Below are 15,619 nucleotides of genomic sequence, written 5' to 3'. Positions count from 1 at the left end.
GATTTTTTTTTTAAAAATGTATATGAACATCTCCATGAAGTCATCAGATGTCGAGGTCAATGAGCCCAACTATATAGCAACTCCTAGCCAATTTGAAAAGATCTAAAAACGTTAAACAAAATTCCATCTGGTTAGTATTGGTAGTGAGCTGTAAGAATAACCGTAGGAGACAGGAGGGAGAGTCACAGCCTAGACAGCAGTCAAACAAGAGATATCTCAGCCCACAGAAGGAATGGGAATGGAGGAAGCATCTTCAAGGAATTCTCATTAGTTCTGTAACACTATATTTACTGTAGTAACGGGTTGCAGTAACAGAATCTTGCAAGTCTGAAAACTCTCCCTCTTCCTCTGCCTTTATTTTTCAGAGAAATAGGGAAGTGTCCCTTATGAGGCACTTTGTCGTTTCCCCATTCCTTTTGTGAGCTGAGATCTCTCTGGTATGAGCACTGTCTAGGCTGCGGCTATCCCTCCTGCCTCTCGTGGTTATTCTCAGAGCCCATTAAACTGAATGGGAGATCATCAGAACATCTCAGAATTATAGACTGAACTAGACTATGGCAAAATCTTCCTTTGAGTTCATCAGGAAAAACATATAGTTTAATACCTAAACGTCTATGGCAGTGTTTCTCAACCTTGACAATTTTAAGGCATGTGGACTTCAACTCCCAGAATTCCACATCCAGCATTGCTGGCTGTGGAATTCTGGGAGTTGAAGTCCACATGCCTTAAAATTGTCAAGGTTGAGAAACACTGGTCTATGGAGATTCTCAGTCATCCAGGTCATAGTTATCCCAAAGGTGCTTTTTCATGAGGCAAGTGGACTTTCTTGTTTTTCTTTGAAGACGTTCCACTTCTCATCCAAGAAGTTTCTTCAGCTCATTAAAATTATAGTTTAATATTTATAATTACTAGGAGTTAAACTCAGTTCAAGGGAGAGGTACGTAAACAGATAAGTATTAAAGAAAGAATTAATATTCAGTCTTGCTTTGATATGTTTGTTGACTCTTTCGAGTAAAGTGGTTAAAATTAAAGATTATTCAGGCATACTTTTTCATTATCGCCACTTCATTTCTGTTGTAGATATTCACTCATCATTGACTGAGTAAAGTTTAGCTTCATAAAAACCACAATTGGATCTCTGTTTGTCCGATGCAAGTTGCATTTCTTTAATGGCTGGGCTGTTGTATTTTTTTATATATATATCAGTAGTGGTGTTGAGGATTGTATCTTAGATTTGGGCTACATAAATCCAACAACTACTAAATGGCACCAAAGGATTAATTTGGGCCATCTCTTTGTTGCTGTTAAGTGCCCCAGGCTTTTGTGGTGCAAATATGGTCACTTTAATATGAGGAGTCTGTATCTTCCTGGGGGAAGCCTGGAAAAACTTTAATTTGGAAGGTTTAGAGAGCTCTAATGAGCTGCAATAGTAGAAACATTAAGCTGAAGAGGGGAGAAATTAGGACAGACTATTTATTTGTTTTGCTTTGCTCTAAATATTTTATATTTCTTATTACCAGCAAACAACAAATTTTAGCCCATATTTACTAGCTGGGCTTGCTGTTTGATATTCCTCTTTTTTATGAGCACTTGGCATGTTCTCCAAAATTAGATGAAAACAAAGGAAAAACCCTTCTTACAATTGGGTGCACATAATTACTGAACAGAAGCCATGCTTTTTAAAGAAAAGCAATGAAAAACAACAAAACGTAGTTTTATTTGATAGTAAATCTTGTACTTGGCATCAAAGTCTTCAACGTGATAAATCTGAATGGATGTTACTAGAACAATAGGAGTGTTCATAAAAAAGTATCACAAATTTTTATCTGGTGCATTTAAATCTAAATTAAAATGATGACATTTATTCTCTAGAGATTTGTAAAATGTATGTAGCGAACTGGATTCATCTTTGGTTGAATTTAAAATGGTTCTTAAGGAAGCCGCAAGAAGGCACTTCGAAGTTTCTTCCATAATGTCTAGTGTTGATTAAATAGGTTCATGTTTGTTTACTAAATTTGTAAAATAAAGCTTAACTCCTGGGAATCCCATGGGACTATCCATATAATTTTCTTGGCAGCTATGTGGAAATACTTCTTTTGCGAATTTTTTTAGCATCCCAGTCTAACATACAGTTGCCTTCTATCAGCTAAGTGAGTAGGCGATGGAAAATCGCCTGTCTTCAAGCTGAACCCCCGATGACTTCATGGACACATCTTGGAAATGGTCCAGAACTGCTGCTATGATATATCTTTATTATGTTTCACTTTAGCATATTTCCTCAGTGGACAAGATTCTCTGGTGGGTTCCCATCCAAATACTAACCAGGCCAAACTCTGCTAACCTTTTGACCCAGAGGTCAACCTATGACTATTCTAGCTGTGCTCATTATTTTCTTTCTTTTTTTAAGGGCACACCTCCAAGGGTTTAGAAGAGGGAAGAGGTATCAGTTGTCTTATTTCTAGGGATAGTCAGAAAAAGAGCTAGAGTGATAACATATGGGCTTGGCTGGAATGTTTCAGATCTCTGGGAGCCAGAATTGCCATGGTTTATTTACACAAGTTGCTAATCGTTCCCCTTTTATCTGTGCTGATATTATGTTACGACATCTAAGGGTAATAGTTGGAAACTGTCTTAGAAGTTGGGGGTGAAGGAGAGATCTGAGCTCAAAGGAGGATATTGACTATTTATGATAAACTAAAAAAGCCCTTGACATTTTTTTAATGGAAGAGGGAGGGAAAAAAAGGACTTGCCATGAGTTACAATGGCTTCTTTTAAGACTAGTGGCTACTTCTAAGTCAACCTTCCAGTGGTTTCTTCTAAGTCAGCGTTGGCAGCTTTAAGGTGTGTAGACTTGGACTCCCTGAAAAGATGACAGCTGTGCTGGGAATAAAAGTCCACACATCTTCAAGCTGCCAAGGTTGTCCTAAGGTGGTATGCAATCAAAATGTTTCTTTCTATGTGTATTTCAGAAAAAGAAGTAAAAAAGATGAATCTTCCCAAGCTGATTAGGAAAAGGGAAAATTGATTCCTAGAAAGTAATTAATACAGTGGGGAATGATAAATAAATCATTCTGTATCAGAATTTACAAATTAAAAAAAATCTTACATAGCTCTTGTTTTGATTATTATATTCATGCTTTGTATATGTGGTTAAACATTACGTTAGTTTATTCTCCAATATTTAATGAACTAAAAAAACTTTTTTTAGATTATGGAATCGATACTGTATTTCAAGAACAAACACACTGAATTATAAAGAATTTTTGCAATATCTTGGCATAAGTTTGGACAAGAAAAAGAAAAAGAGAGCTGAAAAGGTGATGGATTCAGGTAGGCATCTTAAGGGGGTCAAGAAAAGCAGCATTAAACCAATCTTTCACTGCTACAAAGTTTGGTTTCTCCAATTAGTATATAAAATATAGGGAATTGTATTATAAGGTTGGGAACATCAAGCAATCTCACACATTATAAAATCTTGGGAGGAGAAAAGAAACAATAAACCACCCAGAAATCTTAGTGAAATTATTTCTCAGTCAGTGAACACCAAACCTTTCAATCAAAGGGCAAATTCATCTTGCAGCCTAAGCTACTTGTCACCTATGCTGCTTACAGCTGTTTCTTAAGCCAACTTCTCAAATTCCAGGTAGGTTTGGGTGATGGCATGCAAGCCCTGATTAGTTGTTCCCCTGCTTCTTGCCATTCCCATCCATGCAGGAAGGCTGTCCTGATATGTTGGCTGGCTCGCTAGCTGGATCTGTCTATTGAGACCAGCCTTCCTCTCTAGGGTTTTTTCTCTCCTCAATTCACCCCTATGCTTTCCCAGATGTTTGGACACATGAATACCTTTCCAAGTTATATTCTTTTTTAAAATCCTTTTAAAGACTCTTTTCTTTTCTTTTCTTTTCTTTTCTTGTCTTAATGGTACCATTGTTGCTCTGATGCCCCAATAATCAAAGCAACAGGAAGCAGGCTGTTCTTCCTACTTTCCTCTAATAAAGATTGTCAACTACCAACTAGTGGAGAACATAGAAAATAACCCAGGATGAAAAGGCTGTCCAGAGCAGTGAACAACCACTGCAGGTGAAAGGATATGCAAGCAAAACTGGGGGTCTTGGTAGAGTGGAGCAAACCATTGGAGATCACCAGTTCCGATGGACGGATTTGAACAATTCAGTTCAAAAATTAAGTTTTGGATTTCAAGTGAAAAATATAACAGAATAACAAGAGTTGGAAGGAATCTTGGAGGTCTTCCAGTCCAACTCCCTGCTCAAGCAGGAGACCTTACACTATTTCAGACAAATGATTATACAAATCTCTTTTTGAAAGTCTCCTGTGGTGGAGCACTCACAACTTCTAAAGGCAAGCTGTTCCACTGGTTTATTGTTCTCCTCTCAGAAAATTTCTCCTTAGTTCTAGGTTGCTTCTCTCCTTAATTAGTTTCCAACCATTGCTTTTTGTCTTGCCTCCTGATGCTTTGGAAAATAGGTTGATCCATTCTTCTTTGTGGCAGCCCCTCAAATATTAGAACATTGCTATCATGTTGCCCCTAGTCCTTCTTTTCACTAAATGAGATATACTCAATTCCTGGAACTGTTCTTCATATGTTTTAGCCTTCAGCCCCCTGATCGTCTTGTTCTCCACATTCTTTCCATTGTTTCAACATCTTTTTTATGTTGTGGTGAGCAACACTGAATGCAGTATTCCAAGTGTGATCTTACCAAGGCTTTATAATATGGTACTAACTCTTCATGCGATCTTAATTCTATCCCTCTGTTAATGCAACCTAGGATTGCATTGGCTTTTTGGGGGGCTGCAGCATGCTGCTGGTGATTTTCTACTAAGACTCCAAGATCCTTCTCATGATTACTGCTCTTAAGTCACGTTTCACCTAACTTGTACTTGTATATTTGATTTTTCTTGCCTAAGTGTAAAACCTTACTTTTTTCTACATGGAATTGCATTTTGTTAGATAAATCCCAGTGATCAAGTCTGTCGAGATCCATCTGTATCTTGAGCCTATCTTCCAGGATGTTGGCTATTCCTCCCTCCTTGGTATCATCTGCAGATTTGATGAGTCTCCCTTCTGTTCCCTCATCTGAATTGTTTATGAAGATATTGAAGAGTAATGGACCCAAGACAGAACATTGGGGCTCCCCACTGCTTACTTCCCTTCATATAGATGTAATTCCATTTAAGGACTACAGGTTGGGTATGGTTTGCCAGCCAGTTACAAATCCATCTGGTGATGATGCTGTCTATCCCACATTTTTTCTAGCTTGCCAAGAAGTATGTTGTGATCCACTCTGTCAAATGCCTTACTGTAATCCAAGTATGCTATGTATATCCACAGCATTTTGCTGATCCACTAATTTAGTCACTTTGTCAAGAAATGAAATAAGATTTGCTTGGCATGATCTGTTTTTGACAAATCCATTTTGGCTTTTGGTTATAACTTTCCTTGCTTCTAGGGGTTCACAGATCTGTTGCTTATCTTTTTCAGGGTCTTCCCAGGTATTGATGTCAGGCTGATTGGTCTGTAATTTCCTGGATCTGTTTTTTCCCTTTCGTGAAGATGGGAACCACATCAGCTCTTTTCCAGTACTCTGGTGGTTCCCCAGTGCTCAGTATCTTTAAAAGATATGGTTCAATGGTTTCAAGATCTCGTCTGCCAACTCCTTCAGAGTTCTGGGTTGTAATCCATCAGGTCAGATGATTTGAAATCGTCTAGAGTGGACAGGTGTTTTCTTACCATTTTCTTGCCTTTTAATTTGAATTCCTAGTCTGTCTTTTATGATTCTGTTTTTGGGGCTATTTTTTCTCTATGTGCAAAAAAAGAATTAAGCAGCTCTGCTTTCTTTCTGATGCACCTCACTTCCTTGCCATCTTCTCCCATTAGTGGACCAATTGTTTCTTTGGCTTTTTAAATTTTGTATATGTTGAAAGAAACTTATTATTATTATTGACATTTGTTGCAAGTCTTAGTTCATTCTGAGCCTTAGCTTTCCTGACTTCATCTTTGCAGATTTGGGCTATATGCTGGCATTCTGCCCTAGTTATGCACCCCCCCTTTCCATTTTTTATACTTATTCTTTTTGTCTTTCAGTTTATCAGAGAGTTCTTTGTACAACCATGCTGTTTTTTACCTGGATTTCTTATTTTTCTTTTTAAGTGGTATTATGCTGGACTGGACTTTTATAGTCATATTTTTTCCAAGTTTCTTGAGTTGTTTCCCCTTTAAAATTTTCATCCATGGAAACCTTCCCAAGGTCTCTCTAAGTTTGTTGAAATCAGCTCTTTTAAAGTCTAAGACACTGGTTTTATTATGTTCTATTATATAGCATTATATTGAATTCTAATATGACATGGTCATTCTCACCCAAAGTTCCTGTGGCATGAGGTCCATTCATCCTGGGCTGCAAATAGTAAGTAGGTAATGTCATCGGTTTCTGTGCTTAGGAAATGATGAATAACCCACTCTCCTGATGGGCCAAGCAGAAAAGGCAGATCTAACTCAATAAAAAAATCATACGCTGGCTGTTTTATTACAGGGTTTCCCCAAAAATAAATGTATCCTGAATGTAGAAAATCACCATGTTGGATAAAACACTATTCTTAGTTTCCATTTCTCCTTAGCTTGAAATTCTCCTTATGTTGAAATGATATTTTGTATGGTGGAACATTCATTCGTATGGATCTCTTTCCAAAGTTACAGTACCTTAATTCATATCTTTTCTCTATTTCTATTTATTTATTGGGTTTATTAGATTTCCTTGTAAGGTTCTTGAATAAAATGAATGAACGAATGAATGAAAAATTAAGGGGACCCATAAACATTGTCTTATCAGTCTGTATTGGTGTGCATTGATTCTTAAATTATTTCTAAATTGAATTTATTTATTTATTAAATTTATATGCTGTCCAGCAACTCTGGGCAAATTTGAAAATTAAAGCAATCAAAAATACACGGGAGCCAATGTTTGCAAAATATTTATTCTTCCATAAAATCTGGCAATATTTTGGTAATTTTTAAAAATTAAATGCAGACACCTATTTTAATATTATTGTTCATTTTTTCCAGTTTTGGTGATATTTTACAAAACTCTTAAGATAGTGAAAATAGTGCTACAGGGTAGTAATTTTGACATCAAGTTATTTGCTCTGGAGCAATATAAAAAAATAAGCAATATTATTTATCTTGTTGAAAAAAGACTAATAGAATCTTGCTAAACTATAACTTTCCTTAACAGCGCAGAATGAATCCCCAGAAAGGAAGAGTAGTGAATCAAGGATATCTTTACCTGCCACAACTGGATACAACTTGACCAAGATCCATCTAGATAACACCGCGAAGAATTTCAGAGAAAAGGTAAGTTCTTTGAACAATGCCAAGAAGTTTTACAGAAGAATTGAATACCAGGCTTTCATCACCTGGAAGAGGCTAATGGCTCCATATGAGAATGTTGAAAAATTGCTTCATCAGTTTTAATATTTATACTTTTAGCCATTTTTATATGCAGCTTTTTCTTGCATTTCTTTTCCAGCAAGCATGTTTCTCCTGTCAGTGGGCAAACCACTTTTCTAAAAACCCAGAAGCATCAAAGACAGGAAGATTAAAGATAAAGTTAAGCACCTTGTTTCTTTCCAAGGAGCCTTAGGGGTAGTGGTAATAATAATAATAATAATAATAATAATAATAATAATAATAATAATAGACAATCACCTGCAACATAACACCTCAGACTTAACAATTGTCGATAAGAAAGACAAAAAAGTCTGGATAGTGGACGTGGCAGTGCCTGGAGATAGCAGAATAGAAGAGAAAGAACTGGAGAAGATAACAAAATACAAAGACCTACAAATAGAAATAGAAAGACTGTGGCAAAAGCAAGCAAGGGTAATACCAATAGTCATAGGCGCCTTGGTGCAATCCCAAAACAACTGGAGCACCACTTGAACACCATTGGCATTGACAAATTTGCTATTAGTCAATTGCAAAAGGCGGCCTTATTAGGAACTGCTTCCATCCTGCGACGATATCTGTAATACCATCAAACATCCACATCTGCCTATCCCAGGTCCTGGGTAAGGACTCGATAGATAGACAAAATGCCAAATCCAGTCTGAACATCTGGCTGACTGTGCGATGATCCATAATAATAATAATAATAGTAAAGTTGGAAGGAACCATGGAGGTCATCTAGTCCAACCCCCTGCTCAGGCAAGAAACCCTATACCATTTTGGACAAATGGCTGTCCAGTCTCTTCTTAAAAACTTCCAGTGTTGGAGCATTCACCGCTTCTGGAGGCAGGTTGTTCCACTGGTTAATTGTTCTAACTGTCAGGAAGTTTCTCCTTAGTTCTAGGTTGCTTCTCTCCTTGATTAGTTTCCCTCCGTTGCTTCTTGTCCTGCCTTCAGGCGCCTTGGAAAATAGATTGATTCCCTCTTCTTTGTGGCAGCCCCTGAGATATTGGAACACTGCTATCATGTCCCCCCTCGTCCTTCTCTTCGTTAAACTAGACATACCCAATTCCAGCAACTGTTCCTTATATGTTTTAGCCTCCAGTCCCCTAATCATCTTTGTTGCTCTTCTCTGTACTCTTATAGCATGAAGATAGTGAATATGTAAGGGAATGCAGGGTGACTTTGAGGAAAGGGGAGAAGAAATACTACCTAGGAAACAATCAGACAAGATGGGCAGGGGCCTGCAGTCATTTAATGATCAGAGAAGGAAGGAAACTAAGGAAGCATCATCCCTAATGAATCAAGAAGAGAAGAGCAGGAAGTTTGTGCTTTCAGATTTGCAAGATTTTTGCAAGATGTAGTCTTATAATAAAGTAGATTTGGCTCATCTAATCATGTTTTCTGTCTGGTTTATCAAGGAAGGCTGACTCTCTTCCAAAGAATTCTGAATACTGTCATGAAATGATTAATCTTTTTTATAGGAAAGCCATGGCAGTTGCCAATAATCCTGCATTTCCTGCCTAGGGCAATAATTCAGTTCTTCTTTTAGGGAAATGATTTCTATCTAAATTCATTAGGGAAGAGCCTGCATTTGCCCATACTCCGGCCATACCTGAAATATGTTCCACTCCTGCTACATGATGCAGTTGATGTATCTGATTCTTCAAAATATGTTTTTCCTTTGGGGTATTCCGTGATTTGCAAAGCATGTCTTGGAATATTCTCATAGCATCATAAAATCTTATGGCTGGAAAAGTGCTCGGAGACTTTCTAGTCCAATCCCTGCTCAAGGTAGGAGTCTTATACAGTCCAGTCAAATGGTTGTCCAGTCTGTTTTTGAAAACCTCCAGTAATGGAACACCCACAACCCAGGTGGTGATACTTGGAGCCAGAGTCAGGACGGAGTCAGAACTTCCAGCTCAAATATGTGCCAGGGGGTTGGAACTTTCTAGCGGATGCGTTATCGAGAATGCCCCAATACGAGAGTAAGAGGGAGGAGGCAGTCCAGGCAATTCTACCTCCCTATACTCAGGGAACAGTTAAGGTGGTCTCCCATCCGGCTAATGCGAGACAAGGTCCTTAAAAGATGTCATGATGTGAAACAGGCGGGACATTTTGGATTTCTGAAAACCCTGCATCTGACTAGACGCCAATTCTGGTGGCCCATGTTGAGGAAAGATGTAGAAAAATATGTGAAGGGCTGTTCTACATGTGCCACATGTAAAACCTATCCAGGAAAGCCTCTAGGGTATTTACAATCAGTAGCTGATCCGGAATATCCATGGCGGGATATAGCTATGGATTTCATTGTAGAACTCCTGGAAAGCAGAGGGTATTAGGTGAGTATCCGTCTGGAACGGGGTTTTGGAGCGCCCTCCTCTAAGGCCCGACACAAGCTATTCCATTGATTAATTGTTCTCAGTGTTAGTAAATGTTGTCTTTTTTGGTTGGATCTCTCTTTAACAAGCTTGTTGTTCCTTACAGAATAAGTCAATAAGTCCCTGTTTCTTTGTGACAATCCCTCAAGTACTGGAAAAGAGTATCATGTCCCTCCCTAATCCTTCTCCTTGATAGGCTAGACCAGTGATGGCGAACCTTTTAGAGACTGAGTGCCCAAACTGCAACCCCAAACCCACTTATATATCACAAAGTGCCAACATGGCAATTTAATCTGAATACTGAGGTTTTAGTTTAGAAAAAACAACTCATACATTAATATCTTTTGTCTTAAAACAGTGGTTCTCAACCTTTCCAATGCCGCGACCCCATAATACAGTTCCCCATGTTGTGGTGACCCCCAACCACTTATACATCACCGGGTGCCAGGGGCGTGGCCAAAGAAAAGGGGGGGAAATGGCGGACAGCCTTGTTTGGCGACCCCCGTGAAATGGTCGTTCGACCCCAAATGGGTCGAACGACCCACAGGTTGAGAACCACTGTCTTAAAAGAAAAACACAATAACAAAACTTTCAATGATATAAACAACTTTTTACTGAAAGGTAAAAGTTTGCATTTGGCATGCTTTTGAACTATTAATGTGATTTTTGCTGTTGTATGCATGCTGATAATTTGTCTAACCTTGGCTTATACTTTGTAAGTTTGAGAGCAACACATGCAGCACTCAGGTCATCTGTTAGTCTGTTTCTGATGTCAGATTTGATATAATTCAAAGATGAAAACAGTGCGCTTGCTCCAGAGGCTTGTTTTGGCTAGGAAGGGCCTTGAGAAATGGCTTTTTCCTTTGAAAACTTAGCCAAAGATTGAGGCGCGCATACCCACAGAGAGGGCTCCGAGTGCCATCTCTGGCACGCATGCCATAGGTTTGCCATTACTGGGCTAGACATACCTAGCTCCCTCAACTGTTCATCATACCATTTCGTCTCCAAGCTCTTTATCATCTTTGTTGCTGTTCTCTGCACATTTTCCAGAGTCTCAACATCTTTTTGTATTGTGATCAGATTCTTTACACTGAGAATCAATGTTCCAGACTACACAGCATTGCATTGAAAAAGGATGCCATAATGGCAAGTTGTACATGTGATGGTGCAGATAGCAGAGTGTATTAGTTCTTGATTGTATAATGGCAACTTCCAAAGTTTCTGATATCTGGGGGAGGGGGGAAGAGATGAGCTTTCTCTTTCTATCCACTCTTCTATCAGTGCCCAAGCAGACCTGGATTCCTGATGCTATCATAGCTGCAGTGCCTTTCTGCATGCTGTCACCTCATATTTCATCAGCCCGACAATTTTTGAATCGGTCAATTAAGCATTTTTGTCCAGACCAAGCATCTTTCTCCCCCATCAAGCGTGACTCTATCAATGGATTTCATGATTAGTAGTATCTTGCTTGACGGAATCCTCAAAGGCAGCTCTTTGGAGTCCCATAAAATGAATGTACTTATCCAAATGTCTGAACTACCTTGAATCATACAATTATTGTTGTTCTGTAGTGATGGGAGTAATCAAGCAATTAAGCTGTCTGCTTCCCAGTCTGAATTCAACAGTTCATTAGAGTTGAGTGATACTTGGCAGCTTTCTTCCTCAGCTGGAGTTTTCAGAAATTCACCATACTTCACTTCACTCTACTCAAGAACGATGCCACACCCAACAACTGCATTGCTAGTACAAAGATGTCTATTATGCTCTTAGGGGTTTCAATCTGAGGAATCTTCCTCCCACTTCCTCCCGAAAAAGAGAAAATAAAAGCCCAAGCAAAAACAATACCACAGAAAAAGAAAAAGAAAAGATACCAAAGGAAACTAGCATGGTTGCACAAATAGCTCTCTGACAATCTGAGGGACAAAAAGATCAATTATAAGAAATGGAAAGAGGAGCAGATAACTAAAACAGAATACCAACAAATAGCTCAAATCAACAAGGATGGAGTCAGGAAAGCTAATTCCCAGAATGAGCTAAAACTGGCAACTAATGACAACAATAATAATAATAACAAAAATTCTTTCAATATGTAAGGAACAAAGAAAGTCAAAGCAATGATAGGTCCACTAGTGGGAGAAAATGGCAAAAAAAGTGACAGGCAGCTGGGAGAACTACTTAATTCCTTCTTTGCATTTGTTTTTATGCAAAAGGAAGAAAAAGCTCAATTTATCAAAAGCAACACCAAGGGAGATAGAACAGGTATACAGGTAAAAAATCCTGGAATAGATAATCATGTGGATTTGTGAGCACCTAGAAGCAAACGAGGTGATTGTTGGAAGCCAGCATGGGTTTGTTAAAAACAGGTCATGTCAAATAAAACTTATTGTCTTCTTTGATAAAGTGACTAAATTAGTGGATCAAGGAAATACTGTGGACATAGTATATTTGGACTTCAGCAAGGCATTTGACAAAGTAGGCAGTGGAACTACATCTACATGGAGGGAAGCCTGCAGTGGGGTACCTCAATGTTTTGCCTTAGATCCAGTACTCTTCAACATTTTATAAATGATCTAGATGAGGAGATAGAAGGGAAACTCATCAAATTTGCAGCTGACACCAAGCTGGAAGGAATTCTTAACACTTTGGAAGATAGACTCAAGATTCAGAAGGACTTTGAGAAACTTGAGCATTGTACCCTATCCAACAAGACACAGTTCAGTGGTGAGAAAAATAAGGTCCTTTATTTGGGCAGGAGAAACCAAATGCATTGGTATAGAACAGGTGGTATCTGTCTCAACAGTGATAAGTAGATGTTTTAGTGGACAAGTCAAGTATGAGTAAGAGCTGTGGTGGTGCAGTGGTTAGAATGCCATATTGCAGGCTAACTTACTGCTCACTGCCAGAAGTTCAATTCTGACTGGCTCAAGGTTGATCCAGCCTTCCCTCCTTCTGAGGTCAATAAAATGAGGAGCCAGATTTTGGGGGGCAATAAGCTGACTCTGTAAACCTCTTAGAGAGAGCTGTAAAGCACTGTGAAGTGGTATATGTTATGAGCCAGCGACATGCTGCAATTGCCAAAAAGCCACAGCAGTCCAGGTTGTATCAATAGAGGGGTAGCATCTAGATCACAAGAAGTGATAATATAGCTTTATACTGCACCAGGGCGGCCATACTTGAAATACTGTGTCCAGTTCTGGTCACCATGATACAAAAAAGATGCTGAGACCCTAGAAAGTGTGCAAAGAAGAGCAACAAAGACGATGAGGGACCTGGAAGCTAAATTGTATGATGAACAGTTAAGGGAACTATCTATGTCTATTCTTATCGGAGAGAATGATTTGAGGGACATGATAGCTGTTTTCCAGTTCTTGTGGGGCAGTGATAAAGAAGAGGGGACCAACTTATTCTCCAAACGACCTGAGGCAGGAGAAGAAATCATGGGTGGAAATTTGTTAAAGAGAGATCCAACCTAGAAGAAAGGAGAAATCTCCCAACAGTAAGAACAGTTAATCAATGGAACAGCTTCCCTCCCAGAGTTTTGGGTGCTCCATCACTGGAGATTTTCAAGAAAAGACTGGACTACTATTTGACTGGAGTAATATAAGGTGTTCTCCTTGAGGAGGCTGTTGGACAGAAGAACGTTGTGGTACCTTTCAGCTGTCTGATTCCATGTTCTGTGTTCACTTTTTACAAAACACTTGGTAGTCTTGAAACTAAATGATTCTTTTCTGGGAAATGCTAGTTTTTACCCTGCCTATCTTTACAAACACATCTTTCTTACCAAAAATAATCAAAACACCAACCACAATTTCTTGGTGGTGACTACACCTATTGAGTGCTCTGCCCTGCATAGCAATCATTCAGTAGTTGGGAATTTCTTGGAGGGTATTGTTATAATAGCAGCAATATGTCTTCAGCTCAATATTTTATGAGTAAAACTGTTATAAATCTATTATTTACAGTTGCGTTCAGCCTATGAGGATGTTGTAAAGGCCTTCAGAGCATATGATGTTGGTCGAAGTGGATTTGTTTCTTTGGAATATTTAAGATCCGTTCTTAGCACATTTATATTTCCAATACAGCAAGATGTCTTCCAAGAATTAATGAATAGGTAAGTCATCTGCTATTTTTCTTTCAAACCAAGCCAACCCAATATGAATTTATTACCCTCCTGAAAGTTGTATTCATAGTACAGCATATTCAGCTTAGGGACATAAGTCATATTTTGCTTTGTTTGACCAATTTATGGTACTATTGTGGTATTTGGGTTTGCCTATAGCATGATAATTTATAATATATAAACATTCATTATCTCATTCTGAGCTAGAATGTAGAGGCTCCATACGATTTTGATAAATCACTTTGCATTGAACTGGTAGGTGTTTGTTGAAGAAAATGGGTAGTCATCTAATGGGAAATGATTGCTGTGTTTATTATCTGAAGCAAATCAATAGAGCTTACTTCTAAGGAGACATGTAGAAAATAGGACAGTGAATGCTTTGGAAAGGTTTTGAAAGAGGTGCTTTGAAGCTTTCTATTGCTAAGCAAAAGCTTTCAATCTTTTGTGTGGACCTGAAAAAAAATACCATTGCTGTAAGGAGGCACGTTTAAAATAGCTACAAGTTTTTCAGACTCCTGAAAAAAACCACATACACTTTAATCAATAGGAGGGAGAATTTCTTTAGGCTGTTTTCAAAGCATGCCCCACTCTATTTTTTATTTTCAAAATAATGCTTTGAAACTTCTTTATTTAATAAATTTTATTAAAAGCATTAGAGAACATAAACACTAACATAAGGTAATACAAAATGGAGAGAACAAAAACAGAAAGAGACAAGGAAAAAAGAAAAAAGACAAGTCCAGGGAGAAAGAATAAAAAGAAATAGAAGCTTCTGGTTTTGTCTGCAGCAAATACAAGTATAATTACAAAGTTATCTCTTACTGCATTGTTTTTCCTACATCATTTTTGCCCTAATTATCAAAACCACAAGTGCATTTTTTCTGTTACATGCAAAATGTCTATAAGGGGTTTCCAGTCAACCATAAATATAGATATTGTCTTTTCTCTGATCTAGGAAATTAATTTAGCCATATTTGCAAGCTCCATCATCCCTACCAACATTCCTCTGTTGAAAGTAGTCTTGAACCTTTCCACTTTTGAGAGGCATAGAGCATACAGAAACAAAGCTCCATAACTCTTTTTCTCGCTTCCTATCTGGAAGAAATGTTTTGAAATTTATAATGTGAAAATTACTAAACATTTTACAGAAAGCTAATTTGAAACATTTGCTAATACATTTTGTAAGGTGTGGCGACCCAGTACTATTTTAGATCTTTTATAAACTATTCACGTTATTCATTTTTGCTCTTCAAAAAAAGAGAGCTCCATTGACTTATTTACATGAAGGGTGTGAAATTAATTTTAAATCACTTATCTAATAAGAATGTACAAGAAAAAAATCAAAAATAAAGAATTAGTTTTTTGGCGCTTCGTTTGGGAAGAATAGGGGTAGAAATGGTTTTCTTCCAAAGTTACTGAGGTGGTGGTTTGGCGGCAAATTCAGAAAGCCCTGGATTAAGCAGAATATCTGGATCCTTTTCAATTAGATTTCAGGCTTGGATATAGTAAAGAGAAAGCATTGGACGTACCTTTTGATGACATTTGGCAGACTGGGATAGATATATCCATTTGGATTAATTAGGGCATGGGTGTCAAACTTGATTGCGTCAGGTGACGTATCGTGACGTAGTGCAACGTTTTTTTCCTTTGGGGAGCAGT

The 15,619-nt window shown here is 38.1% G+C and overlaps 1 protein-coding gene across 7 annotated transcripts in view; it reads left to right on the top strand.

Annotated features, from left to right (window-relative positions):
- EFCAB6 (EF-hand calcium binding domain 6) overlaps positions 1–15,619 on the top strand; it is a 138,257-nt gene that overhangs the window by 33,435 nt on the left and 89,203 nt on the right. For 6 of the 7 annotated variants that reach the window (XM_039341347.1, XM_039341351.1, XM_039341350.1 and 3 more), the window contains exons 7-9: positions 3,209–3,330; positions 7,248–7,366; positions 13,803–13,951. In XM_039341347.1, the coding sequence (XP_039197281.1) occupies positions 3,209–3,330; positions 7,248–7,366; positions 13,803–13,951 (390 nt within the window). Of the gene's footprint in view, positions 1–3,208; positions 3,331–5,557; positions 5,705–7,247; positions 7,367–13,802; positions 13,952–15,619 lie in introns of those variants that run through there. The other variant, XM_039341352.1, reaches the window with a different exon arrangement.

The sequence above is a fragment of the Crotalus tigris genome, unplaced genomic scaffold (assembly GCF_016545835.1).
Source record: "Crotalus tigris isolate CLP2741 ecotype Arizona unplaced genomic scaffold, ASM1654583v1 scf7180000017764.6130737, whole genome shotgun sequence".
Taxonomy (NCBI): domain Eukaryota; kingdom Metazoa; phylum Chordata; class Lepidosauria; order Squamata; family Viperidae; genus Crotalus; species Crotalus tigris.
Note: the sequence above shows the minus strand (reverse complement) of the source record. Positions and strands in the feature narration are given on the sequence as shown.